The 23,626-nt window shown below is 43.0% G+C and overlaps 1 protein-coding gene across 4 annotated transcripts in view; it reads right to left on the bottom strand.

Moving 5' to 3' along the window:
* The window catches only part of ADCYAP1R1 (ADCYAP receptor type I), a 372,428-nt gene that overhangs the window by 115,310 nt on the left and 233,492 nt on the right, over positions 1-23,626 (bottom strand). For all 4 annotated transcript variants that reach the window (XM_033931771.1, XM_033931772.1, XM_033931773.1 and 1 more), the window contains one exon: positions 9,682-9,779. In XM_033931771.1, the coding sequence (XP_033787662.1) occupies positions 9,682-9,779 (98 nt within the window). The remainder of the gene's footprint in view (positions 1-9,681; positions 9,780-23,626) is intronic.

The following is a 23,626-nucleotide window of genomic DNA, read 5'->3' as shown; positions in this document are numbered from 1 at the left end:
CCCTATTACATCCTCTGAAAGCGCATTCCAGGTGTCCACCACACGTTGGGTAAAGAAGAACTTCCTAGCATTCATTTTGAATCTGTCCCCTTTCAACTTTTCCAAATGCCCTCTTGTTCTTTTATTTTTTTAAAGTTTGAAGAACCTGTCCCTCTCTACTCTCTCTATGCCCTTCATGATCTTGTAAGTCTCTATGATATCCCCTCTAAGTCTCCTCTTCTCCAGGGAAAAGAGACCCGGTTTCTCCAATCTCACAGCATATGAAAGGTTTTCCGTCCCTTTTATCAGACGTGTCGCTCTCCTCTGAACCCTGTCGAGTAACGCCATATCCTTCTTAAGGTACGGCGACCAATATTGGATGCAGTACTCCAGATGCGAATGCACCATCGCCCGATACAACAGCAGGATAACTTCTTTCGTCCTGATTGTAATACCCTTCTTGATTATTCCTAGCATTCTATTCACTCTCTTAGCGGCCGCTGCGCACTGTGTGGTCGGCTTCATTGTCATGTCCACCATTACCTCCAAGTCCCTTTCTTGGTACTCTCATTCAATAACATCCCTCCCAACGTATAGCTGTACCTCGGGTTTCTGCTTCCTACATGCAATACTTTACATTTCTCAACGTTGAACTTCATCTGCCATCTCATCGCCCATTCCCCTAGTTTGTTCAAGTCCCTTTGCAATTCTTCGCAGTCCTCCTTAGTCCGAGCTCCACTAAATAGTTTGGTGTCGTCCACAAATTTTATTATCTCACACTTCGTCCCTGTTTCTAGATCATTTATGAATATATTAAATAGCAGCGGCCCGAGCACCAAGCCCTGCGGAACACCACTCGTGACCCTCCTCCAGTCCGAGTAGTGGCCCTTCACCCCTACCCTCTGTTTCCTACCCGCTAACCAGTTTGTGATCCATCTATGTACGTCTCCATCCACCCCATGGTTCTTCAGTTTCCGGAGTAGACGTTCATGAGGCACCCTGTCAAAGGCTTTTTGGAAATCTAGGTATATGATGTCGATGTCTATGGGGTCTCCTCTGTCCATCCGTTTATTAATTCCTTCGAAGAAGTGCAATAAGTTAGTTAGGCATGATCTCCCCCTGCAGAAACAATGTTGGTTGGTTTTCAGAAGTTCGTTTCTTTCAAAATGTTCATCGATGTTTTCTTTTATGAGTGCTTCCGCCATTTTCCCCGGAACCGAGGTCAGACTCACCGCTCTGTAGTTTCCCGGGTCACCTCTTGATCCCTTTTTAAAGATGGGTGTAATGTTGGCTATCTTCCAATCCTTCGGGATCACGCTTGTTTTTTGTTTTTTATTTATAAGATTTTACATTATTATCAAGCATAACTTGTACAGAAAGTATAATCAAGAAAATATAACATTTAGGTTAACTTCCATTCCTAATAATGGATCAAAGTATAAAGGAAAAAAGAAAACATTTCATATCTTAATCACACACTAGTCCTCAATTTTGGATCCAAGGTTAACGAAAAGAGTAATTAAATTGAAGAATAATTTTACAAAGAAAATTACTGAATCTGTGCTGATGCAGAGCTAATTATCACTTAGGTACAGTTGGTATTCCAGATTCAAGACGTTTCAGAGAAAGAAAAGCAATCAAATGAGCTGGTTCTACAAAAACATATTTAAAAGAACGGTATCTGATGACACATTTACATAGATATCTAAGAAAGAAAAAAGCTCCAATCTGGGTCACACCTGACTTCAACATTAGGAATTCCCTTCTGAGTCTCCCTAGAGACATCAGGAAATATTTGAATATTGTGAGCCTGCCGGTGCCGGGTATTCCAGATGGCCACCGACCAGGGCTCAGTAAAGACCGATTCCGACGTGCCTTCAAGGGAAATTGAAGATCCTGCTGGTTCTTATCAATATAAAACAAAACAAATGTCAGGACCAATAAAGGTTTTCAAAAGTATTTGAGTCCAACTTTATTTCTGCATTAGCAACCAGCTATAGTGCAGACTTTGCCTTCAAACTTAAACAAAAAAAAATCTGGGCTTACAAAACTTACAGCCCACACCTTTCTTGCAGGTAAGTTCAAAACAGAAAAATGGCTTTATTGTAGCCTTGCCCTGATAGTTTCACAGTCCATAAAGGGCAACCTAAGGCTACCAAAATTACCCAGTCTTAACACTGGTGCTTCACAATGGGTTTGTTTAAATACAGTTAGCAAGTGCTGCCTAGGCCTGAGTTTTAGCTGGCCTTTCCCAGCCAACTTAACAAATAGCTGGCGGGGGAGGGGAGTAGCTGAATCCACTAATTCAAAGATTGCAAAAAAAAATTGGCCCCACAATCCCACCCTGAGGATATTGTGTGGATTCTTCCCCACTACCATCCCTTTCTCCCAGGCAGCCACAAAGTCATACCCAAACAGAGAGAAAAACAAAAGTCCAAATGTTCAAACAAGAAAAAAAAAAACCCCTTTCTTCACTGTCACCAGCAATAAGGCACACCTGCAGCTATGAGCCTAGCACTGCTCACACTGCCTGTCCCTGCCTTGGGCTTCCAGACAGCCTTAAAAGAAAACCAGATTCAGCAGCCACCAAAAACCACAAAGAAATCAAACTTAGCTTTGATCCATGCAGCTCTCTTCTGGTTCCAGGGAAGTATCCATTAGTTCCATGGTATCCTGGCTGGCTGGCTGGTTGGTCTCAGGGACAGAGGTAACATCGGCCATCTCCACATCCTGAATCTGAGAGGGTTCAGTCCCTTGAGTCCCTTGAGCCTCCTTCCTGGGCCAGGACAGACTGACTTGTTTCTCCTTAGTTCAGCCTCTAAATTCCTGAGCTGGCTACGCCCTAACCTGAAAGGGGGAGGGACAATCTGTTGCTTCTGCTGGGCTTTCTGATTAGACCTAATTGGGTCCAGCAGTTGTGCCTTAACTGTGCTGTGTACCTGCCTCTTAGGCTGTTCTTTCTTTAAAGGCACCTCCTGTTGCACCAGGCTATTCCCACTCTCATCTTCCCCTCCCCAGGGTCCTGTAATCTTGTGGTTCAATGGGAACTCAGGTCTTATCTGCTTGTCTGAGTTCAGCCTGTCACTCTGGTCAGCCCTTATTAAGGTAAGTTTAGGGTTAGGCGCAGCCTTCCCTAGCACAAGCCGGGCTTTAGGGCTAGGGTTGTGACAATACGGAGACCCAGGAAGTCCTTAGACCTATTTTTAAAGAAAAGTTTAAGTATCCAGTCCTTATCTGGAGCCAAAGCTACAGTCAGTAAGAGAGTGGCTGGGATAGCCAATTCTCTATCTGATTGTTCCAATAAAGTGGAAACGTCCAAGGGTGCTTCCTGTGATATTCCTTCATCTTCTTTCTTTTGAGGATCCTGATTTTTTGTGGGCAAATAATATACCCTTGTAAGAGGTGGTAAAGAATCCTCAGGTATTGTTAATATCTCCAGAAAGTAGCGCTTTATCATTTCTCGTGGAGAAATTGATGAAATTTTTGGAAAGTTAATTAAACGCAAATTATTAGCCCAAGTCTTATTTTCAAGATCTTCCAATTTTGTTTTCATAATAAAATTATCTTTAACAAGTAGATCTTGATTACTTTTAATTGTTTTAAGTTCCTTGTTTTCTTCTTGTATTTCGGACTTCAACAATACCATATCTTGCTTTAATAAATTAATTTCTCCTTTCTGGTTTTTTATCTCTTGATCCAAATGTTTTATTTGTGGATTAAGGGAATTCCCTAAATTAGATACTAAGTCCCATAGAGAATCTAAAGTGACTTCAGAGGGCTTATCAGGAGGAATAAACGTAACTTGTGTCTTTAAATGTTGTTCATTCGAGTGCTTTACCTCTCTGGGGTCCTGAGTTTCTTCAGCCAACGTTGTCCCAGTCGCTGGTTCTTTCCAGAGGAGAGAATCACTCTGGGTTGTTCCCTGTAGCGAGCCCTCCAACAAACTGGCCTCTCGGGGGGAGAACACTTCCTCTTCGGGTGTGCTCTCTCCTTGCGGTGAGCTGGCTCCCAGCGCTTGTGGCTGAAGCGGAAGCGTCCTTACGTCGGAGCTCAGCGTGATGTCAAGCCCTTGAGGAGACTCCGCAGCACTACTCTCTGCTGGGACACTCGCAGGGCGATTCCCCGACGCTTCCTGCTCGCTCAGAAGGCGCCGAAAAATGTCGTTGACCGTAGGCAACGGGGCTACCGAACGTCGGGAGGCTCCACCGACGCTTCTGCCCCTTCTTTTCGGCATTTTGGCCGACAAATCTTAAGGTAAATAGACTATTGACAGCGTCCTCACAGCAGTCTGATAGCAGTAGTGGCCATCTTGGATCGGGATCACGCTTGTTTTCAGGGATAGGTTGCAAATTTGCTGCAGTAGTTCCGCTATCTCCTCCTTTAGTTCCTTCAGAACCCTCGGATGGATTCCGTCTGGACCCGGGGATTTGTCAGTGTTTAGTTTTTCTATCTGCTTGTGCACATCTTCAAGGCTCACTTCCATGGATGCTAATTTTTGTGCTTGATTTCCATTGAAGAATTGCTCAGGTTCCGGTATGTTGGTTGTGTCTTCGTTTGTAAATACAGACGAAATGAACATGTTAAGTCTTTCCGTGACCTCTTTCTCCTCCTTCACCACTCCCTTCCTGTCTCCGTTGTCCAGCGGTCCCACCTCCTCCCTAGCTGGTTGCTTCCCTTTAACATATCCAGTAGGTTGGACTTTCTCCATTAATAGCTTTGTATAGTAGGCAGTAGAATATGAAGTGTATTCTTGCTTGTATTGGGAGCCAGTGTGAGTCGTGGTATGCTTCTGTGATGTGATCATATTTTTTCAATGAGTAGATGAGTCTTAGGGCTGTATTTTGTATTGTTTGTAATTGCTTTATCATGGTTGCTGGGCAGGGGAGGTATAGTATGTTGCAATAGTCAATTAGTCCAAGGATAAGAGATTGTACCAAAAGTTGGAATTGTTTCCTGCCGAAGAATTTTCGGATTTGTCTTAGGTTTCTCATAGTCATGAATGATGTTTTTATTACTTTGTTGATTTGTGGTTGCATGGTACAGCCTCTGTCGATCAGAACTCCAAAGAAGTTTTAGTGTGGGTTGAATGGGGCATGATATAGAGTTTATTACTAGGTTTGTTAAGGTTGGAGTTTTGCTGTTTTCTAGCAGGATGAATTTTGTTTTGTCAGAGTTAAGTTTTAGTTTGCGATTTGTCATCCATGTTGCTACTGTTTTGAGAGTTCTGTGTATTGTGCCTGTCATGGTGGATTCTGGGTGGTTGAAGGGGAGGAGAATGGTGATGTCATCTGCATAGCTGAATGAGGTTATGCCATGTTTGTCTAGGTAGGAGCTGAGGGAGATGTGGGAGAGAGAGGTGATCCCTGAGGAACTCCACAAGGGTTGGACCATGGTTCTGATTTTTCTTTATTTGTTTTAACCCTGTAGGTCTGGATTGTAAGAAGCCTTTAAAACATGCGAGTACCTTGCTTGAGATTCCTATGGAGTCTAGTGTTTGTAGGAGGATGTCATGGTCTACCAGGTCGAAGGCTGCAGAGAGGTCTAGTTGTATGAGTAGGATTTTCTTGCCTGTACAGAGATGCTGTCTAGCTGTGTCCATTAGTGTTCCTAGTAGGGTCTCAGTGCTGTAGTTGGTTCTGAAGCCTGACTGTGTGGGGTGGAGTAAGTTGTGGTTTTCTAGGTATGAAGTTAATGTTTTGGCTACGAGATCTTCCATCAGTTTGACGTACAGTAGGATTGAGGCTATGGGTCTGTAGTTGGTCCGTTGTTCCTTTGGGGTCTTTTAATATCGGAGTTATGATGATTTCGCTGAGGTCTTGTGGGAAATGTCCATCTAAGAGTAGAGATTGTATCCATTGTAGGAGCATGGAGCGGAATAGTGTACTTGAGGCTTTCAATAGGTATGGGGGGCAGTGGTTAAGGTCACAAGCTGTATGGCTGTATTTATTATATAGTTTGTTGAAGTCTGACCATTGTATGGGTGCAAAGTGGGACCAGGTTCTGTCTGATGCAATTGATTCTTTTTCTGTGGGGGGGAAATGAGGTCTCTTCTGTGTGAGTGGGAATTCCGTCAAACGTGGCTTTGATGTTTGCGATCTTGCTTTTGAAATTTGTGGCTAAGAGGGTGGCTGAGGGAGGGGGGAGTTGCTGTTGGCTAGGTAAGGTGTGGTATCTGTGAGATTTTTTAGTGGCTGGAATAGCTTTTTTGTGTCTTGGGGTCCTTCTCCTATTTGCTTTGATTAGTATATTCTTTTTTTCTTTCAGTTTTTGCTTGCATTTTTGGTTTGTTATTTTCCATTCTGTTTTGTGAATTCTTGGCTGCTTTTTCTCCATTTTCTTTCTAGTTGGAGTAGTTCGTTGTTGAACCACTTGACTGATTTTCTTTGGATTTTGGTTTTGGGTTTTTCTGGGGCTAGTTCGTCCAGGGTTGCAGTACTTAGATGGTTCCATTGTGAGATGAAGTCTTTGGGTGTGTAGTATTGGATTATGGTGTCTGCTTTTGTCCAGAATATGGTGGGATCGATATGTTTGCGTGAGTTGTAAGTTATTTTTTGATTAATTGGAATGCTTTTGTTATTGGTCCAATTGATTTCGAAGGAGTATATGTAGTGATCAGACCATAGAGAACGGTTCCATTTTCCATTTGATGTTTGGATCTCTGGTTGTGTGGGTTGTTGGAACATGTAGGCTGCAATGTCGAGTTGGTGTCCTTTTTCGTATGTGGTTTGAGGATCTAGAATTTTATATGTTAAGGCCTCGAGGTATGATAGTAAGGTTTCTACATGTTTGCAGGATTGGTTCTCGAGGTGAAGGTTGAGGTCTCCTAGGATTAGGTTGTAGGTTGTTGTTGGTGAGTTTCGACATATGAATTCTTCAAATATTGGTTTTGCTGTGTTCCAGTTATTTGGGGTTATGTAGCAGAGTATGCATGTTAGAGTTCCTTTGAGTGATGTGCTTGAAAGCTGACAGGCTAGTAAATCCATGTATGGGTTGGTTGTTTTGTCTTGTATTTTTAGGTTTATGGTGTTTCTAGCTTTGATGGCAATTCCTCCTCCTCTTATTTTCTCTGCAGACTATTGTAGGGTTTGCAGCAGAGCAAACAGAAGAGAAAGAAGGAACCCAAGGGAGGGGGTTCGCAGAGGAAAAGGTCTAGGGACTTTGGGCTAGATTTACTAACAATAGCGACTCAATTGCTGTTGGCCGATTTTTTGGCCAATTTTCCAAAAGTGATTGATTCCCTATTAAGTTTGCATGCAAATGATTTGCAAACCCACTGACTCAATCACTCAGTGAGCGACTGCGACATGCACAGAGCCCTAAGAGCAGTGACAGGAAAAGCAGCCTCCTGTCACTGCTGTCAGCGCTTCTGCCAGTGTTTTTTTTTTTTTCTTTGTTTTTTTTTTATGGCACAGATATTTTGCATATATTAAACACGCAAAATATCTGCCCAATAATAAGAAAAAAAGGGGAAAAAAAGCCTCCCGACAGCGCCCCCCACCTCCCCTACAAAGCATTGCCTCTCTCCTTCCCCGAACCAAAAAAAAATGGCAGGAGAGATGCCCACTCCCTCCTGTCACCATACGCTCCCCCCGATGCGCCCCCCCCTCGCGCCAAAGAACCTAAGCATAGCAGGAGGGATGCCCACTCCCTCCTGCCATCGTCCCCTCTCTCCCAGATGCCCCACCCCACACTTAAGTCAGGAGTAGGAGGGATGTGCAGTCCCTCCTGCTCCTCCGCCTGCGCTGTCAGCAATATGGGCCTTAGGCCGCTCCTTGGTGCATCATGTGGAAGAGAATCCACCCTTTAATACCCTTTCTTGTTGAGTGGAAGCATCAGGGTGCCAAAGATACATAAAAGGGGAACGGCAGAGCTGGTCCCAGTAGGGGAATCTGTGGGAGGAGCCTCCCCACACACACCTCCATGAATCCAGGGAACGCTCTGAAGGCGGTGTTACATAAGATAACATAGGCATAACATAACATAGGCAGACCAATTAGCAATCCAGTCTGCCTAGCTATTTTGGTTTGTACTGCTATGTATATAATCCCAGCTGCCAGGAATTGTATCTTGACTATTACTCTTTATACAAGTCAGTTTTCTGTTCTTTTTCTCAGTTATTCTTTTCTATCGCAGACAGATGAACAGACAAAAATTCCCTGTTTAACCCAACAGCCAGGCACACCCATTGTCCATGTCTTATTGCCATACTTTGTAATAATATAAACATTCATCACAATTGTTTACTTCTCTGATGCTCAAAAAAACTCTACAGATTGTCCGTTATTCAGAATGCAGCTAAGCTAATTTGATCGATTTTCAATCTGAAAAAGTTTGATCATATTACACCTTTTCTCCGCGAACTGCATTGAGTTCCTATAAAACTATCTATAGCAAGGTAGTGGGGGCTGGGAACATGCCCCCTTCAATGATCCAGTTAAAGGGAGGGAAGGGTGTTTGGAAATTGAGGGGTATCTCTGATAGAGTTCGTGTGGGTAGATATTGGGGTAGGATTGTGTGTGGATTTGGGAGTATGTAAGAGTTATTGAGGAAATAAAGGATTATGCAGGGTTTACATTTGTGGAGGAACAGACCGGAATGCTGTTTCACCACTTTTTTTCAGATTTGTGAAAAGCAGTAGCATTCTGATCTAGCCCCTCCCTTTCAAACAGCCAGCAGGGAAGAGGAGGGTAGGTGGTGAGCCTGAAGCAGAGCAGAAAACAATTTCTGTAATCCTTAATCCATTCCCTCTTCTCCTGTTGCTCCTTCTCCTAGCCCACCCAAGATTTTCCTGGCTTCACAATTCCACTTCCTTTTGATCTGCAAATTAAGCCCTGAGATTATGTATTGATGGCTGTTAGGGGTGAGATGTTTAGGAGGTATGAGTGTAAAAGACCAAGAAGAGGGGTATCGGATACATAGGCCCAGATTCACTATAGATAGTGACTCAATCGCTGTTAGCCGATTCTCTGGCCGATTTTCAAACAGCGATTGCTTCACTATCAAGTTTGCATGCAAATGATTGGCACGGAGGGGCAAATCATTTGCATTCAAACCCACTGATTCAATCGCTCAGTGAGCGATTGAGACATGCATAGAGCCCTTACAGTAGTGACAGAAGAAGCAGCCTCCTGTCACTGCTGTCAGGGCTTCTGCTTTTTTTTTCTAATGGGACAGATGTTCTGCGCGACTTAAACGCGCACCATCTCTCCCATTAAAAAAGCCAACAATTCCTCCCTCTCGAGAAACCGTTCCCCCGCCCGCCTGCCTGCTCCCCCCAAAAAAACAACAGGAGGGATGCCCACTTCCTCCTGCCACTGCAATGCCCCCTGTGTCCATACCTTTGGCTGTTGGGAGCAGGAGTAACCGCAAACACCTCCTGCTCCTTCTCTCCGCCTGGCCTGCTATGCTACTAGGCCTTAGGCCCCCTCCTAGGTGCATCATGTGATGCAAGGGGAGGGGCCTGAGGCATCTGAGCCAATCAGGGTCTTTCTTGGGAAGGAACCTAAGGAAGTCCCTGATTGGCCATTTGTTTTGTTTTACAAGATCAAAGATTACTAACTTTTGGCCTATCAATACAACATGGGCAAATCCTTTATCACATCTTGTCTACTGGTCATGGAGTTGCAGCTAAATATCACAATGAACTTTTGTTTAATATTATATTTACATATTTTCTTGAGGATAAGCAATTCAGATACTCACCTAAACCGACACAGAATAACCATAGCTATAGTGAGCGCAACCAGAGAAGTGCTGTATCCAACCGTGTACAAAGCTTTGACCGACAGATAGTAGTAACTCTACAGAAACAAAGTATAAGGTGACAATTTCGTGACTATTTAGTATTTAAATATTATATTAACATTATCTCCTGTCCTTTAAAGCAATCTCATAGTGAACAGTATTGATTACCATCTGATAAGATCACATTTTGAGACATAAGTAATATACTCTCCAGCCGATAGTCAGCCAGAAGCAGATAATGGTGTGTTTTTGTGTCCGCTGCCAGCTGTACAAACTGTGTGGGCTTTGGCAATTATTTTTTTTTAAGCCAGTTAACGCATGTTCGGTTAAGTCAAGATTCAGACTTAACCTGCTATAGGCTAGCACATAAAGATAGGACAGAGTTTATGAAGTTCTATTTATGCGCTAAACATGGCCAGCTCGCTCTGAATATTAGGAGCTAAGGGACTTGCCCCTGTAAATTTGCTGAGATCTTTGATAGTATTATTTTTAGATACTGTTACCCGCCTAGATGTATCTTTTTAAAATATTGTTTTCTGTCTAGAATCTGATTGGAGATTAGAGCGGGCTATAAATGTTACATAGAATAGAACTGATCATTTTCAGTGGCGCTAACTGAAGGGACACGTCTTGTAGTTTTCCATAGAATGTGTTTTGGAGCAGTAAGAAACCCAGGCCCTGTTTGTTTTTCCTTCTCTGTAATAATGCAAGGACATCTAATGTTTGAAAAGATGTGTGTTCTTATGCTATGTTTAATCCAGATATTGTTTGCCTTCTCTTGCCAAATATTATAAGGCTATTCTATTATGTAGTTTTCCTTAAGTTGTGTTTGAAGTTGTAAATCCAGATTGTTTGCCTTCTCCTGCTGATATACTACAAGGCCATTGTATATTTGAGAGATGTGTTTTCTTCTGTAGTAAAGTGAATCTAATTGTTTTCTTAGCTGTATTTGTATGAAAATTTAGATAAGACTTTGTTAGCCAAAGCACCTTTAGACTTTGGCTTTAGATAAGTAAAGGATTTTGTTATTTCTTTTAAAGTTGCATGTGATCTGATATGGTTTGCATTTACGTCATATGCTGACGACCCTTACCCATGTAAGATGATATAAATTGAGGTACAGAACATTCAATAAAGTGGACATGTTTGAGAGACAATAGGTGTCTGTTTTCTCTTAGATATTGTCCCCGGATGCATCTGCTTGTCAAATGACAGAGTGTGTACAGCCATAATCGGGCTTTAACAGTGGGGGCTCCTCCGGGAGGGACGTTGATATCACCGGTATTTTGTGAGTATTTCTGAATTTTGAATTCTGTTCTTTAATACTCACGGGTATTAGGTGCCCTGTTCCCACCCTTTATTTGTTAAATATAGATTTTTGGGAAGTCTATAGCGGAGTTTATAACAATAAAGAAACTCCTATTGTTCTTTTGGGAAGAACTATATTACTTATAGAGCTGCCTGCGCACTCTGTCATTTGTGGGGTTAACACTTTTTGTATGTGCTTCCTCTCTTCTATCGCTATTCTTTTCTATTGCTTAGAGATAAGATTTTATAGAGTATAAGACTATATTGTATATTACTGTTCTGTATCTCGCTTATAAGGTAAGATAAGCGGGATTCCTGCATTGCTATATTGTTTTTGTAATGGGTCAGAACGGTAGTAAGGTTCCCCCCCCCCCCTAAGAAAGCTGAGACCTGTAAGGCTTACGTTGCCCGTGTATGTGACACGGGATATTATCTTATTGATCCTTGGATAGATAATATGGCTGGTTGGACTGAAGGACTTCATAGTTCGAGTCCGTTTCCCCGAGATGGGGCAAATGATACGTTTCATATGGATATGATAAAGGGATTGTGTTTGGGGGATCATGAGGCATGGCCATATTATTTAGGGGATCCGCACTGGGACAAAGAATATATGAGAAGGGGAGGCATTAATTGGCTTACATATGCTCCTTATTGGTCAGCTACTGATAAAGATAAAACATCCAAGCTGTCCATTCTTTCCCCTGCTCAATTACATGCTGCAGAACAATCTATCTGTGCTGCTAGCCCTCCTCCTTATCATTTACAAATTCCTTCACCCGGTGCTCCTCTTAAACTTTATCCTTCTTTATCTAAGGATGATATTGACCTCCTTATCGGTAGTACTCTTATTCCTCCTCCTCCTCCACCTCCCGTCCTGTCCGGTGCAGTTGCATCAGGACAGGTTGCTGACACTTTGTCCCAAGACATTACATTTCCCACTGTATCCACGACCAGCCCCACTGTTCGGGGGCCGATAATCTCTTTTTCACCCCTCCACACTCGTAGCGGTACTCAAAGGGTTGCGGAAGTACAGGAGCTGATGCAAGAACAGATGCCCTTTCTCACAGTGGGGGATACTCTTTTGAAGAAACCCATTGAGTTAGAAGACATTAACAAGATCATTAAACACTGCCCCAAGCCTCTTGTCTCTGCTAGTGCGACTTTTCACTATTTAAAACGAGCATGCAAGGGTCGAAATTATACGCAGGAAGATATGCGCCTTATTATAGATGGCATTGTTGGACACAGTTCCCCTTGGGACTGGTCTAATGTCCCTAGTATTAGTGTTTTAGAGCCTGCTACTGTCACAGCTACTGCTTATAGACTGAATACTGAAGCAGGAAATGCTGTTATGTGGAATGAATTACAGGCAGAGCTTGATCGGTGTTTTAAGTCTCGATCTTCCCTTCCTATTGCAGTAGCCTGCAAACAGAAATCAGGTGAAACTGTTGTGGATTTCTGGAAGAGGTTTAATGAAACCTGGACCCAAGAGGCGGGTCTCAGTTCTCATGCTAATATGGATTCCTTACTTATTCAGACTTTCCTTTCTAACCTCCGTTCTCCCTTGCAAATTCTGGTCAAACAAATGATTTCAGAATGGCCCACTAGTTCTCGTGCTGAATTTCAAAATAAATTAATGGAAAAAGAGGCAGCAGGTTGTTTTGAGATCTCTAAACCTCGGGAAATCCTGCATCAGGGCCAGCTACCCACCTGGGGACCGCGCCTGACTACTACTCGTGGAAGAAGGGGTCGCGGGTTTCGCAGGGGGAGGGCTCCAGTCTCCGGTCGAGGTGGTAATAATCCATCCAGAAGTACTGGATGTTTTAATTGTGGGGACCTTAGTCACTGGCTTAATCAATGCCCTCATCCCAGACCCCCCGCATTACCAGTTCAGCCCGCCCCACCGGTGGTGCCTACCCCTCCCTCTACTGTGAGACCATCTGCCACTTCTCCTCGTTTTCCTATCTCCTGGCACAGCCCCCCTACTCCCCAATGAAGGGGCCCGGAGGTTTACACCCCAGCATTCACTTTGGTCTCTGCCTTTGCTAAGGATTCTCCTATGATATCTCTTATTGTACAAGGGAGTCCAGTGCCTTTTCTTGTAGATTCGGGTGCCACTTGTAGCACCATCAGTGAGGATTACTATCGGGGCCCACGCATGAATGCTGAACCTTCTATGGGAATTAATGGGGTTTTGACTAAATCCTATCGTACCACACCCCTGTCTGTAGCTCATCCTGATACAGGCTTTACTCTTTTTCAGCACTCCTTTCTTATTATTCCCCATTGCCCTGTCAGCCTTCTTGGTCGAGATCTTTTTTTTCCCCTCCTCATTCAGCTCACTACAGATGATACAGGAGGTTTGCATGTCTTTTCCTCCGTTATTCCCATTCGCCCTCCGTCCACCCTTTACCTTTCTACTTGCCCTGACACACTTTTGCCCCTTCCCCCAGACTCTCCGGTCTGGGCTTCTACTGACACTGATGTAGGCTTTATTTCATGTACCCCCTATCGTGCTTCTCTGAAATCACTCATTCCTGTTTTCATTAAGCAGTACCCAATCTCCCAAGAAAAGGAGAAAGTCATGATTTCACTAATTGCTTCATTTCTTTCCTCTGGTATTATTAAAACCACCATCTCTTCCTACAATACGCCCATCAATCCTGTTGTCAAAGCTGATGGCACCCCCCGTTTTATTCAAGACCTTAGGGCTGTTAATGCTTTGGTGATTCCCATTGCACCCATTGTCCCGGATGTCCCTTCTCTACTCTCCTCCATTCCACCTGCAACTCATGTTTTTTCAGTCATTGATTTGAAGAATGCTTTTTTTTCTGTCCCTGTTGATGAGGACACTCAGCCCCTTTTTGCATTCACTTTTAAGCAACAGCAGTATACCTGGTGTAGAATGCCTCAAGGATATGTTGATTCCCCTGTGGTTTTCTCCATTGTCCTGCGGGCTACTTTACAGTCATGGACTGCCCCCCATGGTTCTATTCTCATTCAATATGTGGATGACCTTCTTTTGTGTTCCATAACTCAGGAGACCTGTCAAGCTGATAGTTTGCACCTTTTACAATGGTTGTCTCTGTGTGGTCACAAGGTGTCACGAAAGAAACTACAATGGTGTAAAACTGAAGTGGAATACCTGGGTTTTGTCCTGACTCATGGTCAGAGGAAAATTAGCACTTCTCGCATTGCTGCTGTTCTGAGTTTGCCTCGCCCAGCTACTCAAAAAGACATGCTTACTTTTCTTGGTATGATTGGTTACTGCCGCCAATGGATCCCTGATTGTTCCTTCTATGACCAGATTTTGAGACAGACCCTAGGTACTGAAATGACTGATCTTATCAGATGGACTAAAGAAATGTTGGACGCTTTTGGACATTTGAAATGTGCTTTGGTTTCTAGCCCCGGCTTGGGTCTTCCTGATTATGACCAAATGTTTCATCTCTTTGCTCGTGACAATTGTAAAACTATGGCGGGCGTCCTGGCTCAGGATCATGGCGGTAAGTTACGCCCTGTTGCTTTTTTTTCTAAAGTTACCCCTGTTCAAGTTCAAGGCATGCCTGCCTGTTTAAGGGCCCTAGCTGCATGTGCTATGGTGGTAGAGATGGCTACTCCTCTAACCCTTGGTCACCCCACTACCCTTCATACTTCTCACGATGTCCAAGCCCTCCTTCGCAATATTCATACCCAGCATATGTCAGCTCAGCGCCTTAGTGGTTATGAGGTCATCCTCCTTTCTAATCCCAATCTCACCATCAGATATTCTGCCCCGACATATGGCCCTGCTCTACTTTTAAATGGTCTTTTGGGTCTTAAGGGTGAACAGGATGCGCTTCCTCCTGATCATTCCTGTGTCTCCCTGATATATCAAGACACTTCCCCTCGCCCTGATTTGTCCTCTACTCCTCTCCCTGATGCTTCCTCCATTTTTGTTGATGGTTCTTGCTCACGTCCTAGTGACAACACCTTCCACACAGGATATGCTGTGGTTGAACTCCCTGATATCATCCATGAGGCCTTTTCCCTCCCCTATCCATCGGCACAGGCTGCTGAACTCATTGCTCTTACTCGCGCCTGTCACCTTTTTTCTGGTAAACGCGTTAATATTTATACTGACTCTAAATATGCCTTTGGTGTTGTACACGACCATGGTGTTATCTGGCAGCGTCGCGGCTTTGTGGCCGCTGATGGTAAGCCTATTTCTCATTCTTCCCTTGTTTCGGATCTTCTCTCTGCTTTACTCCTGCCTGCTGCAGTTGCTATTCTTCATTGTCGTGCACACACTGGCCTTCAGACTGAAGTTGCCAGAGGTAATGCTCTGGCTGACCGCATTGCTAAACAAGCTGCTTTGGACCCCCCTCCTTCCTCTGTTCTCTTTCCTCTTCTTTCTCCTCCTGCTTTTCCCCCTTCTTCTCTTTTTTCCCAGCTTCAATCCTTTGTTACCCCCTCTGAACTTGATGCCTGGCAAATTGCTGGTGCCCAAAGCCGCCCTTCGGACGGACTTTGGTGCAAAGAGGGGAAACCCTGTATACCAGCCGCTAGTTCTCCCTTATTCATTGCTCAATATCATGGCATTGGTCATCGTAGTGCTCGCTCGACACTCCAGCTCCTTGCCAGTGATTTTTTCATTCTTGATCTTCGCTCCCTGATACAGACATATATAGCTCGATGTCTAACTTGTCTCCGTGCTAATCCCAACATACCTCATAAAGCACCACACCAGCATCTTACTTACCCCACTTCTCCTTTTTCACACTTACAGATTGATTTTACTCATATACCTCATGCCACTGGGACCCGCCAGGATTATGCTCTTGTTATTGTTGACATGTTTTCCCGATGGCCTGAAGTCTTTCCCACTACAAATGAAACTGCTCAGACTTTGGTGAACATTTTACTTCGTGAAATCATCCCTAGGTGGGGATGTCCCATACACATCAATTCAGATAATGGTCCTGCTTTCACTGCCAGAGTATGCAAAGCTTTAGCTACCGCACTCCGTATTGAGTGGAAATTTCATCTTCCATATCACCCACAGAGTTCTGGTATTGTCGAACGCATGAATAGGACTATTAAAGACAAAATCAGGAAAGCCACAGCTGGCACGTTTGTGAATTGGAAAAAATTCCTCCCTATTGTTTTAGCTGAAATCAGGATGCAGCCTCACTGCACCACTGGCTACTCTCCCTTTGAGATTCTCATGGGACGACCTTTCCCCGCCCCATGGGTAGACAGACCCTCCATAGTTGAGAGTAGTGATCTTCCTTTGATACAAGAAGAATATGTTCGGAAGCTCATTGAAACATTAGGGCATGTTGAAAGAACTGTGTCTTGCACTTCTCCTTTCTCTCCACAGACTCCTACCCATTCCTTCCAGCCTGGTGATGAAGTCATCATCCAGAAGCTTTTCAAGGATCGGAAGCAGACGGATTTCCCCTTTGGCCCTCCCACTACTGTGATCGCTGTGACCAGGACCGCTGTACTCACTGAGGAGTCTCCTGTTTGGATCCACGCAAGTCGCTTGAAGAGGGTTAACCTAAAACCCCAGAAGCAAGCCGTCTCTGCGCAGATTTCACCCCCTTCAGAGGAACAACATGATGATCTCATCACAGCATTCCACCAACTTTATCTTTCTCCTCCTGGCAGCGCTGCTGCTAGTTTTCTTTCCTGTATGGATCATTTCTAACTGTGTCTACAGGGATGATGTGTCCTGGGTCCACGACACTTTCTGCCCATACCCATCTGTAAATGACACTCCAACAATGTACTCATCTGCAAACAGCACCCCCGGCGCCTCTTTGCGACTGAGACGTCAAGCTGGACTACTCCCTCGCAAAGGCTGTCCTTCAATTGGAATTCAGAAAGATAGACAGTATACTACCTTTTGGTATAATTCCAGTAGTGTGCAAGTTGCCACCTTCTCCTTTGAGTATTGTGACATTATGGTCTGCTCATCAATTGATATCCCAAGGCTATGCCATTGGTCCTCAGAGATTCCTAAAACTAAAGATATATATATATGTGTTACTGACTTACGTTGGGGGGATAAGTGTGCATCCTGGGGAGCAGTAGGGTGGAATACTGGCACTGACTGGGCTTATAGACCAGAAAGTGCTCTAAAAAAAGTGGATCAAAATGGTAAATCTCTGCTTACTCGTATGACCCTTCGTAAGATTGGAAACTGTTATAGGAGAAGGGCTCCTGAACAAATTATTAAGCTTTCTCTTACTATTGACAACCCTAGACCTACTGATGAAGGTATGTACGTTATGGGCATATGGTTTAAGGGTGGGTCTAGCTATCCGACCCATCAGTTTTTCTTACGAGATCTATCTACCTCCACTCATCCTCTCCCGCCATTTTGTGGGGGCCCCAAAAATACTAACCCACTGGCCCCTACATTCAATAAACTTACTGACATGATGGCTATTGCCAATCCCACTTTTGAAGATACTATGGCTGTTGAGGTAGGGTTTTCAGAACGTAACCTTTGGTTAGAATGGATGAAATTCACTGCTGATCAACATAATAAGAGTAATTGTTACATATGTGCTCAAGCTAGACCCCATCTAGGAACCGTACCTCTGGACCTCCCTCCTGGTATCCAACCATGCTTTTTTGGGTTATTTACCAATATCTCCTCTAATTTTACCGATCCCCTTTGTGCGCTGTGGCGTTCTAAATACCCTTTGCTGCCAGGACAGAAAACGCTTGACATAGCCGTTACTATCTATAAGGGTAACTACACATGTCATGTTTCTAATTTGACACAGGGTAGTTTTGTGGGCAACTTTCCCCCAGGTTATTGTTCTGTCTTGGATTATAGGTATGCCCCATTGTTACAGCATCAGATTTTCACCCTAGGTGATATTTACTGGCTCTGTGGAGACTTTAGGCTCCGTGTTAAGCTACCCAGCCAGTGGATAGGCCAGTGTGCTTTAGCTAAGGTTATTATGCCTCTGCATATCCTTTCTGAAGGGCACTCTTCCTCCTATTCACTTTCTTCCTCTCCTCTGTCTCGACATAGACGTGATCTCCTTGGTAGTTTTGATCCGCATGTATATATAGATGCTATAGGGGTCCCAAGAGGGGTCCCAGATGAATTCAAGGCCCGAGACCAGGTTAAGGCTGGGTTTGAATCCCTTATTCCCCTTATTACTATCAATAAGAATGTTGATTGGATTAATTACATTTATTATAATCAGCAACGCTTTGTGAATTACTCTAGAGATGCCTTGCAAGGTATTGCTGATCAGTTAGGCCCCACTTCTCAGATGGCTTTTCAAAATCGTATGGCCCTAGATATGATTTTAGCTGAGAAGGGGGGTGTTTGTAAAATTCTTCCCAGTACTTTATCGTGTTGTACATTTATTCCTGATAATACAGGTCCTACAGGAAAAGTTACTATGGCCATTCAGAAATTAGCAGACCTCTCTGCTGAGCTCAAACATAACTCTGGTTTATCTCATCCTTGGGACCAGTATTTTAGTTGGATGCAGGGCTGGGTAAAAGACCTTCTTATCGTTATAATCTCTATTATTATCTGCATTCTTGTCTCTTATGTAAGTTTTCGACTGCTCATGCGCTGTGTTATTCGTATTACAGCTCCTAAAACTCCTCCTCGAGAGACATATTTGGAATATCTCTCCCTCCAAGCTCATGCTGTACATTTATGACGTCATTTACATGACGTAAGAGGGGATTTGAAGGGACACGTCTTGTAGTTTTCCATAGAATGTGTTTTGGAGCAGTAAGAAACCCAGGCCCTGTTTGTTTTTCCTTCTCTGTAATAATGCAAGGACATCTAATGTTTGAAAAGATGTGTGTTCTTATGCTATGTTTAATCCAGATATTGTTTGCCTTCTCTTGCCAAATATTATAAGGCTATTCTATTATGTAGTTTTCCTTAAGTTGTGTTTGAAGTTGTAAATCCAGATTGTTTGCCTTCTCCTGCTGATATACTACAAGGCCATTGTATATTTGAGAGATGTGTTTTCTTCTGTAGTAAAGTGAATCTAATTGTTTTCTTAGCTGTATTTGTATGAAAATTTAGATAAGACTTTGTTAGCCAAAGCACCTTTAGACTTTGGCTTTAGATAAGTAAAGGATTTTGTTATTTCTTTTAAAGTTGCATGTGATCTGATATGGTTTGCATTTACGTCATATGCTGACGACCCTTACCCATGTAAGATGATATAAATTGAGGTACAGAACATTCAATAAAGTGGACATGTTTGAGAGACAATAGGTGTCTGTTTTCTCTTAGATATTGTCCCCGGATGCATCTGCTTGTCAAATGACAGAGTGTGTACAGCCATAATCGGGCTTTAACAGTTAAGTGCCACTGAAAATGACTGAATAGCCACATACCAACCGGTCAGCAGCTGTTCTCGTGATTTGCCTGGACAAACTGTCCATCAGTATAATGTCATTATTTTGTGAAGGGTAAGTTTGGGTTTTTTTAAAAAAAAATTCTTGATTAATTTTTATTACTAACAAAAAGTGCAACACAATGTTCACATCAGTAATAATACATAAGCACTTAAAAATACAATCAGTATTAATATAAAAATATATGCCATCACACCCACAATTACCTTAAAGATTACCCTAAAGATACATTACCCCCTCCCCCTTCCAGATGTGTCTGAATTACACCAATAAAAGAAGGCTAAACAAACTATAACAATTGTACAAAAGATGTTATGGACCCCAAATTAAGTTAAATATCTTAGAATACCCTAAAATGTCGGCATTCATCTTTTCATACCTGTAGCTTAAACATAAGCTCGCCCCCCAAAAGGAAAAATTAAGACAATCACAGTTTTTCCAATTTTGAGTTATCATCTGTATGGCTACCCCAGTCATAATCGGAAAAAGCCGGCGTTTATAACGATCCATGGAGGGGGCCATGAAGGGTAAGTTTTATATTGAAGCTCCTAGTTTAAGAGGGCAAGAAGGCTTATGCTTAGGTGCTATTTTGTAAAGACCCATAGGTGCCTATGCATGTTAATAAAATGTTAGCATAAGAAGCAGAGACTGTACATGCATTGCAGGTGCGGACAGTTATATCTGCTCAAGAACAGTTGTCAATGGAGTTTATAAGGCTAGTAAAATGATGTGGTCTTCATCATAAGGCGTATGGGGACAGACTTAAAGATCTCAATATGTATACTTTAGAGCAGTGTTCTTCAACCACCGGTCCATGGACCAGTGCCGGTCCACAGAAATTTCCTGCCGGTCCACAGGGCCAGCACGTGCATCATGACCAAAACAGTGTTCTTCAACCACCGGTCTACGGTGCAATCGATGCGACGTTATCTTCGAGCCAGCTCCCTCTTCCTGATTCAGTGCACAAAGCCACGGGCAGTGGCTCCTCCGGGCATCCTGCGCCTGAACCGGAAGCCACGTCAGAGGGAAGGCTTCCAGATGAGGCACGAGACGTGCAAGGTGCAATTAGTACTATTATGGAATTGGGGTCTGGGGTGGAGATTGGGTAGAGATGGGCGGGGTTTGGCCCATGACTTAGCCCAGCGTTCTTCAACTGCCGGTCCATAGACTGATGCTGGTCCACAGAATAATTCTTTTATTTCTGCCGGTCCATAGGTGTAAAAAGGTTGAAAAACACTGCTTTAGAGGAAAAGCAGAAGAGGGGAGATACGATAGAGACGTTTAAATACCTATGTGGCGTAAATGTGCATGAGTCGAGTCTTTCATGTGAAAGGAAACTCTGGAATGAGAGGGCATAGGATGAAGTTATGAGGTCATAGGCTCCGGAGTAATCAAAGGAAATACTTTTTTACAGAAAGGGTGGTAGATGCATGGAACAGTCTCCCAGAAGAGGTGGTGGAGACAGAGACTGTGTCTGAATTCAAGAAGGCATGGGATAGGCGAGCGGGATCTCAGAGGGAGAAAGAGATAATGGTTACTGCAGATGGGCAGACTGGATGGGCCATTTGGTCTTTATCTGCCATCATGTTTGTATTTCTGAGGGAACTTCCTGGAAGTTCATTTTTTTCCCCCTCACTGTCATTTTTTCTGTTTTAACACTTCCCTATTTTTTATTTTTTAATTGTAAGCCGCTTAGACATTTTATGATAGGCAGGATATCAAGACTGAAATAAACTTGGAAACTTGGAATGCAGTTCCATTACTTCTTTACAGATTCCAGAGTAGAGAAGCATAAATGTTGTGCTCCGTGCAGCCTTCAGGAAAGAGGAAGGGAAAAGCAGTGCCTGAAATGGAGCAGAGAACAGCCATCCTGTTCCATAATCTGGCCCCTCTTCTTTTGCTTCTGCCCCTGATTCACCCCTTTACCTGTCTTCACAGTTCCACTTCCTTTTTGTCTGCAAATTAAACCCTGGGTATAAATGGCTGCATCCAGATCAGGGGTCTCAAAGTCCCTCCTTGAGGGCCGCAATCCAGTCAGGTTTTCAGGATTTCCCCAATGAATATGCATGAGATCCATGTGCACGCACTGCTTTCAATGTATATTCATTGGAGAAATCCTGAAAACCCGACTGGATTGCGGCCCTCAAGGAGGGACTTTGAGATCCCTGATCTAGATGAAGAATTAATTTAAATTAGAATATTTTATAATTTATGCATGCATTTGCAAATTCCGCCCGTGCTCCAACCCTATACATGCCTACCATCAAAATACAAAACGTGCCATCATGTCAACACTCGTATTTTTATGCTAGATGGAGTTCTATAACAGGATTTACTTGCATCTATGGGCACATATGAGCCAGAAATGACTTTCGAAGCAGGCAGACACGAAGTGCATAAGCTATAAGATTTTCCGCCCAATATTCAGAGCAATGAACAAATCCTAAACAAACCAGCCCCGCTCACATGCAGCAAAAGAATCCAAAGATCGTCAGAGAAGTGGTTCAACTCAACACTTGGGTCCCTAAAAAGAGCTTGGTGAAAAGCCGAGCGCTGCTGGCGTAAACACCCTTCCCCAGAAAACAAGACTTAAGTGGCAGCAGAAAATCCTAGAATATAAATCAGCAGTGATGCAAAAGAAGAAAGAGTACTGCTCTAAACAAGATCAGCACAGAAGATAATCTTAAAATTTGGAAGCTGGCAAGTCACCACTTCATTTCAAAGCATCAAAGTGAATACTTGAAATACTTGAAAATCAATTTAGAAGAAAGTGAATTGATCGTTCTCATAGATTTTGCTGAAAATTACTCTTTTGTTGTGCAAGATGCAGCACAGGGCTTTCATTGGGAAAATTCACAAGCTTTTTCTGTGTACTAAATCGATGAAGCTCATACCATACAAGTCATAGATGTTTGCATCATCACAGATCAAATGCAACATGACTCAATATCCGTTCATGTATTTATTCAAAAGCTGATTGAGGTTTTCAAGACAAAACCAAAAGTTTTTAGTGATGGCTTGGCTGCTCAATGCAAAAACTACAAAAATGTTGTCAACCTGCGCAGTCATACGAGGGTCATTTCATAAATAATGCACACTATTTTTTTTTTTAATTTACATGTGCGGGTGAGCGTTGTCGTGAAGAATGAGTGGCCCAGCCAAGGTCAGATTTTGTGCATTTTTTGCAAAAAAATCACGATAATACACTGCTGTGACACTTCTTCCACATGGAACTTTGTCTGTAATGATGATACCTTCATGATCATAAGCATACATCATCATTTGTTTGTCTTTTGATTGAGCTCATCAAAATATTTTGGGTCATGGGGAAGATGGAGCTCTCCACTCGTCATTGAAAAACTACGCGAATACGGCTGGGAGGTGTTACCTCATGCTCCCTACAGTCCAGACACGAGTCCACCAGACTTTTCGACCTTTTTCCAAAGTTGAAACAACCTATGCGTGGACATCGTTTTGCATCTCTGGAAGAGCTTTCTTCCGCCGGTACCCCAGCCATTCGGCAACTGAACAAAAACGGTGTCTTGGATGGAATAATGAAGCTTCCCGGACATTGGGACTTGGTCATTGCAAAGCAGGGAGACTATATTGAAGGATTGTAAAGAAATATTTGAAAAAAAATAAACATGTAAATAAAAAAAAAAAAAATAGTGTGCATTATTTATGAAATGACCCTCGTAAAAGCGATTTCAATATCGAAGTACAACGGAATTTTTTGTTACCACCCATGGAAAATCACCTTGTGACAGAATTAGTGGAACAACAAAAAGATTAGCAGCTAGCTCCCTTTCCCCTGTACCTTCAAAGACCATCAAATGACTAAACATTGACACCAAAAGACCTAGTCAATCTCTGTGACAAGAACATACATGGAATTAAATTCATATTTATATGCAAAGAAGAAATAGTTGAAAACAAGAAATTTTAAGAAGAAAGATGGTAAGGAAGCAGTACAGAACTAGAGAACATCATCAATGTGTACCACTCAACTCAAAACACAGTTTGTGCGAGCAAAGTGTCATAGGATGCTGCATGCTTTGAGGCCAGAATTTCCAATAAGGACACTACAATGCCGCAATTGAGAATACCACGACTGCTCCATGGTTATTATATTGCTTGCATTTATGCTAATAAATGGTGGATTGGTAACATTGTTACAGTATCATTGGAAGAAAAT

This window comes from Geotrypetes seraphini, chromosome 2 (assembly GCF_902459505.1).
Source record: "Geotrypetes seraphini chromosome 2, aGeoSer1.1, whole genome shotgun sequence".
Taxonomy (NCBI): Eukaryota; Metazoa; Chordata; class Amphibia; order Gymnophiona; family Dermophiidae; genus Geotrypetes; species Geotrypetes seraphini.
The sequence above is the reverse complement of the archived record's forward strand: the minus strand, read 5'-3'. Positions and strand labels throughout refer to the sequence as shown.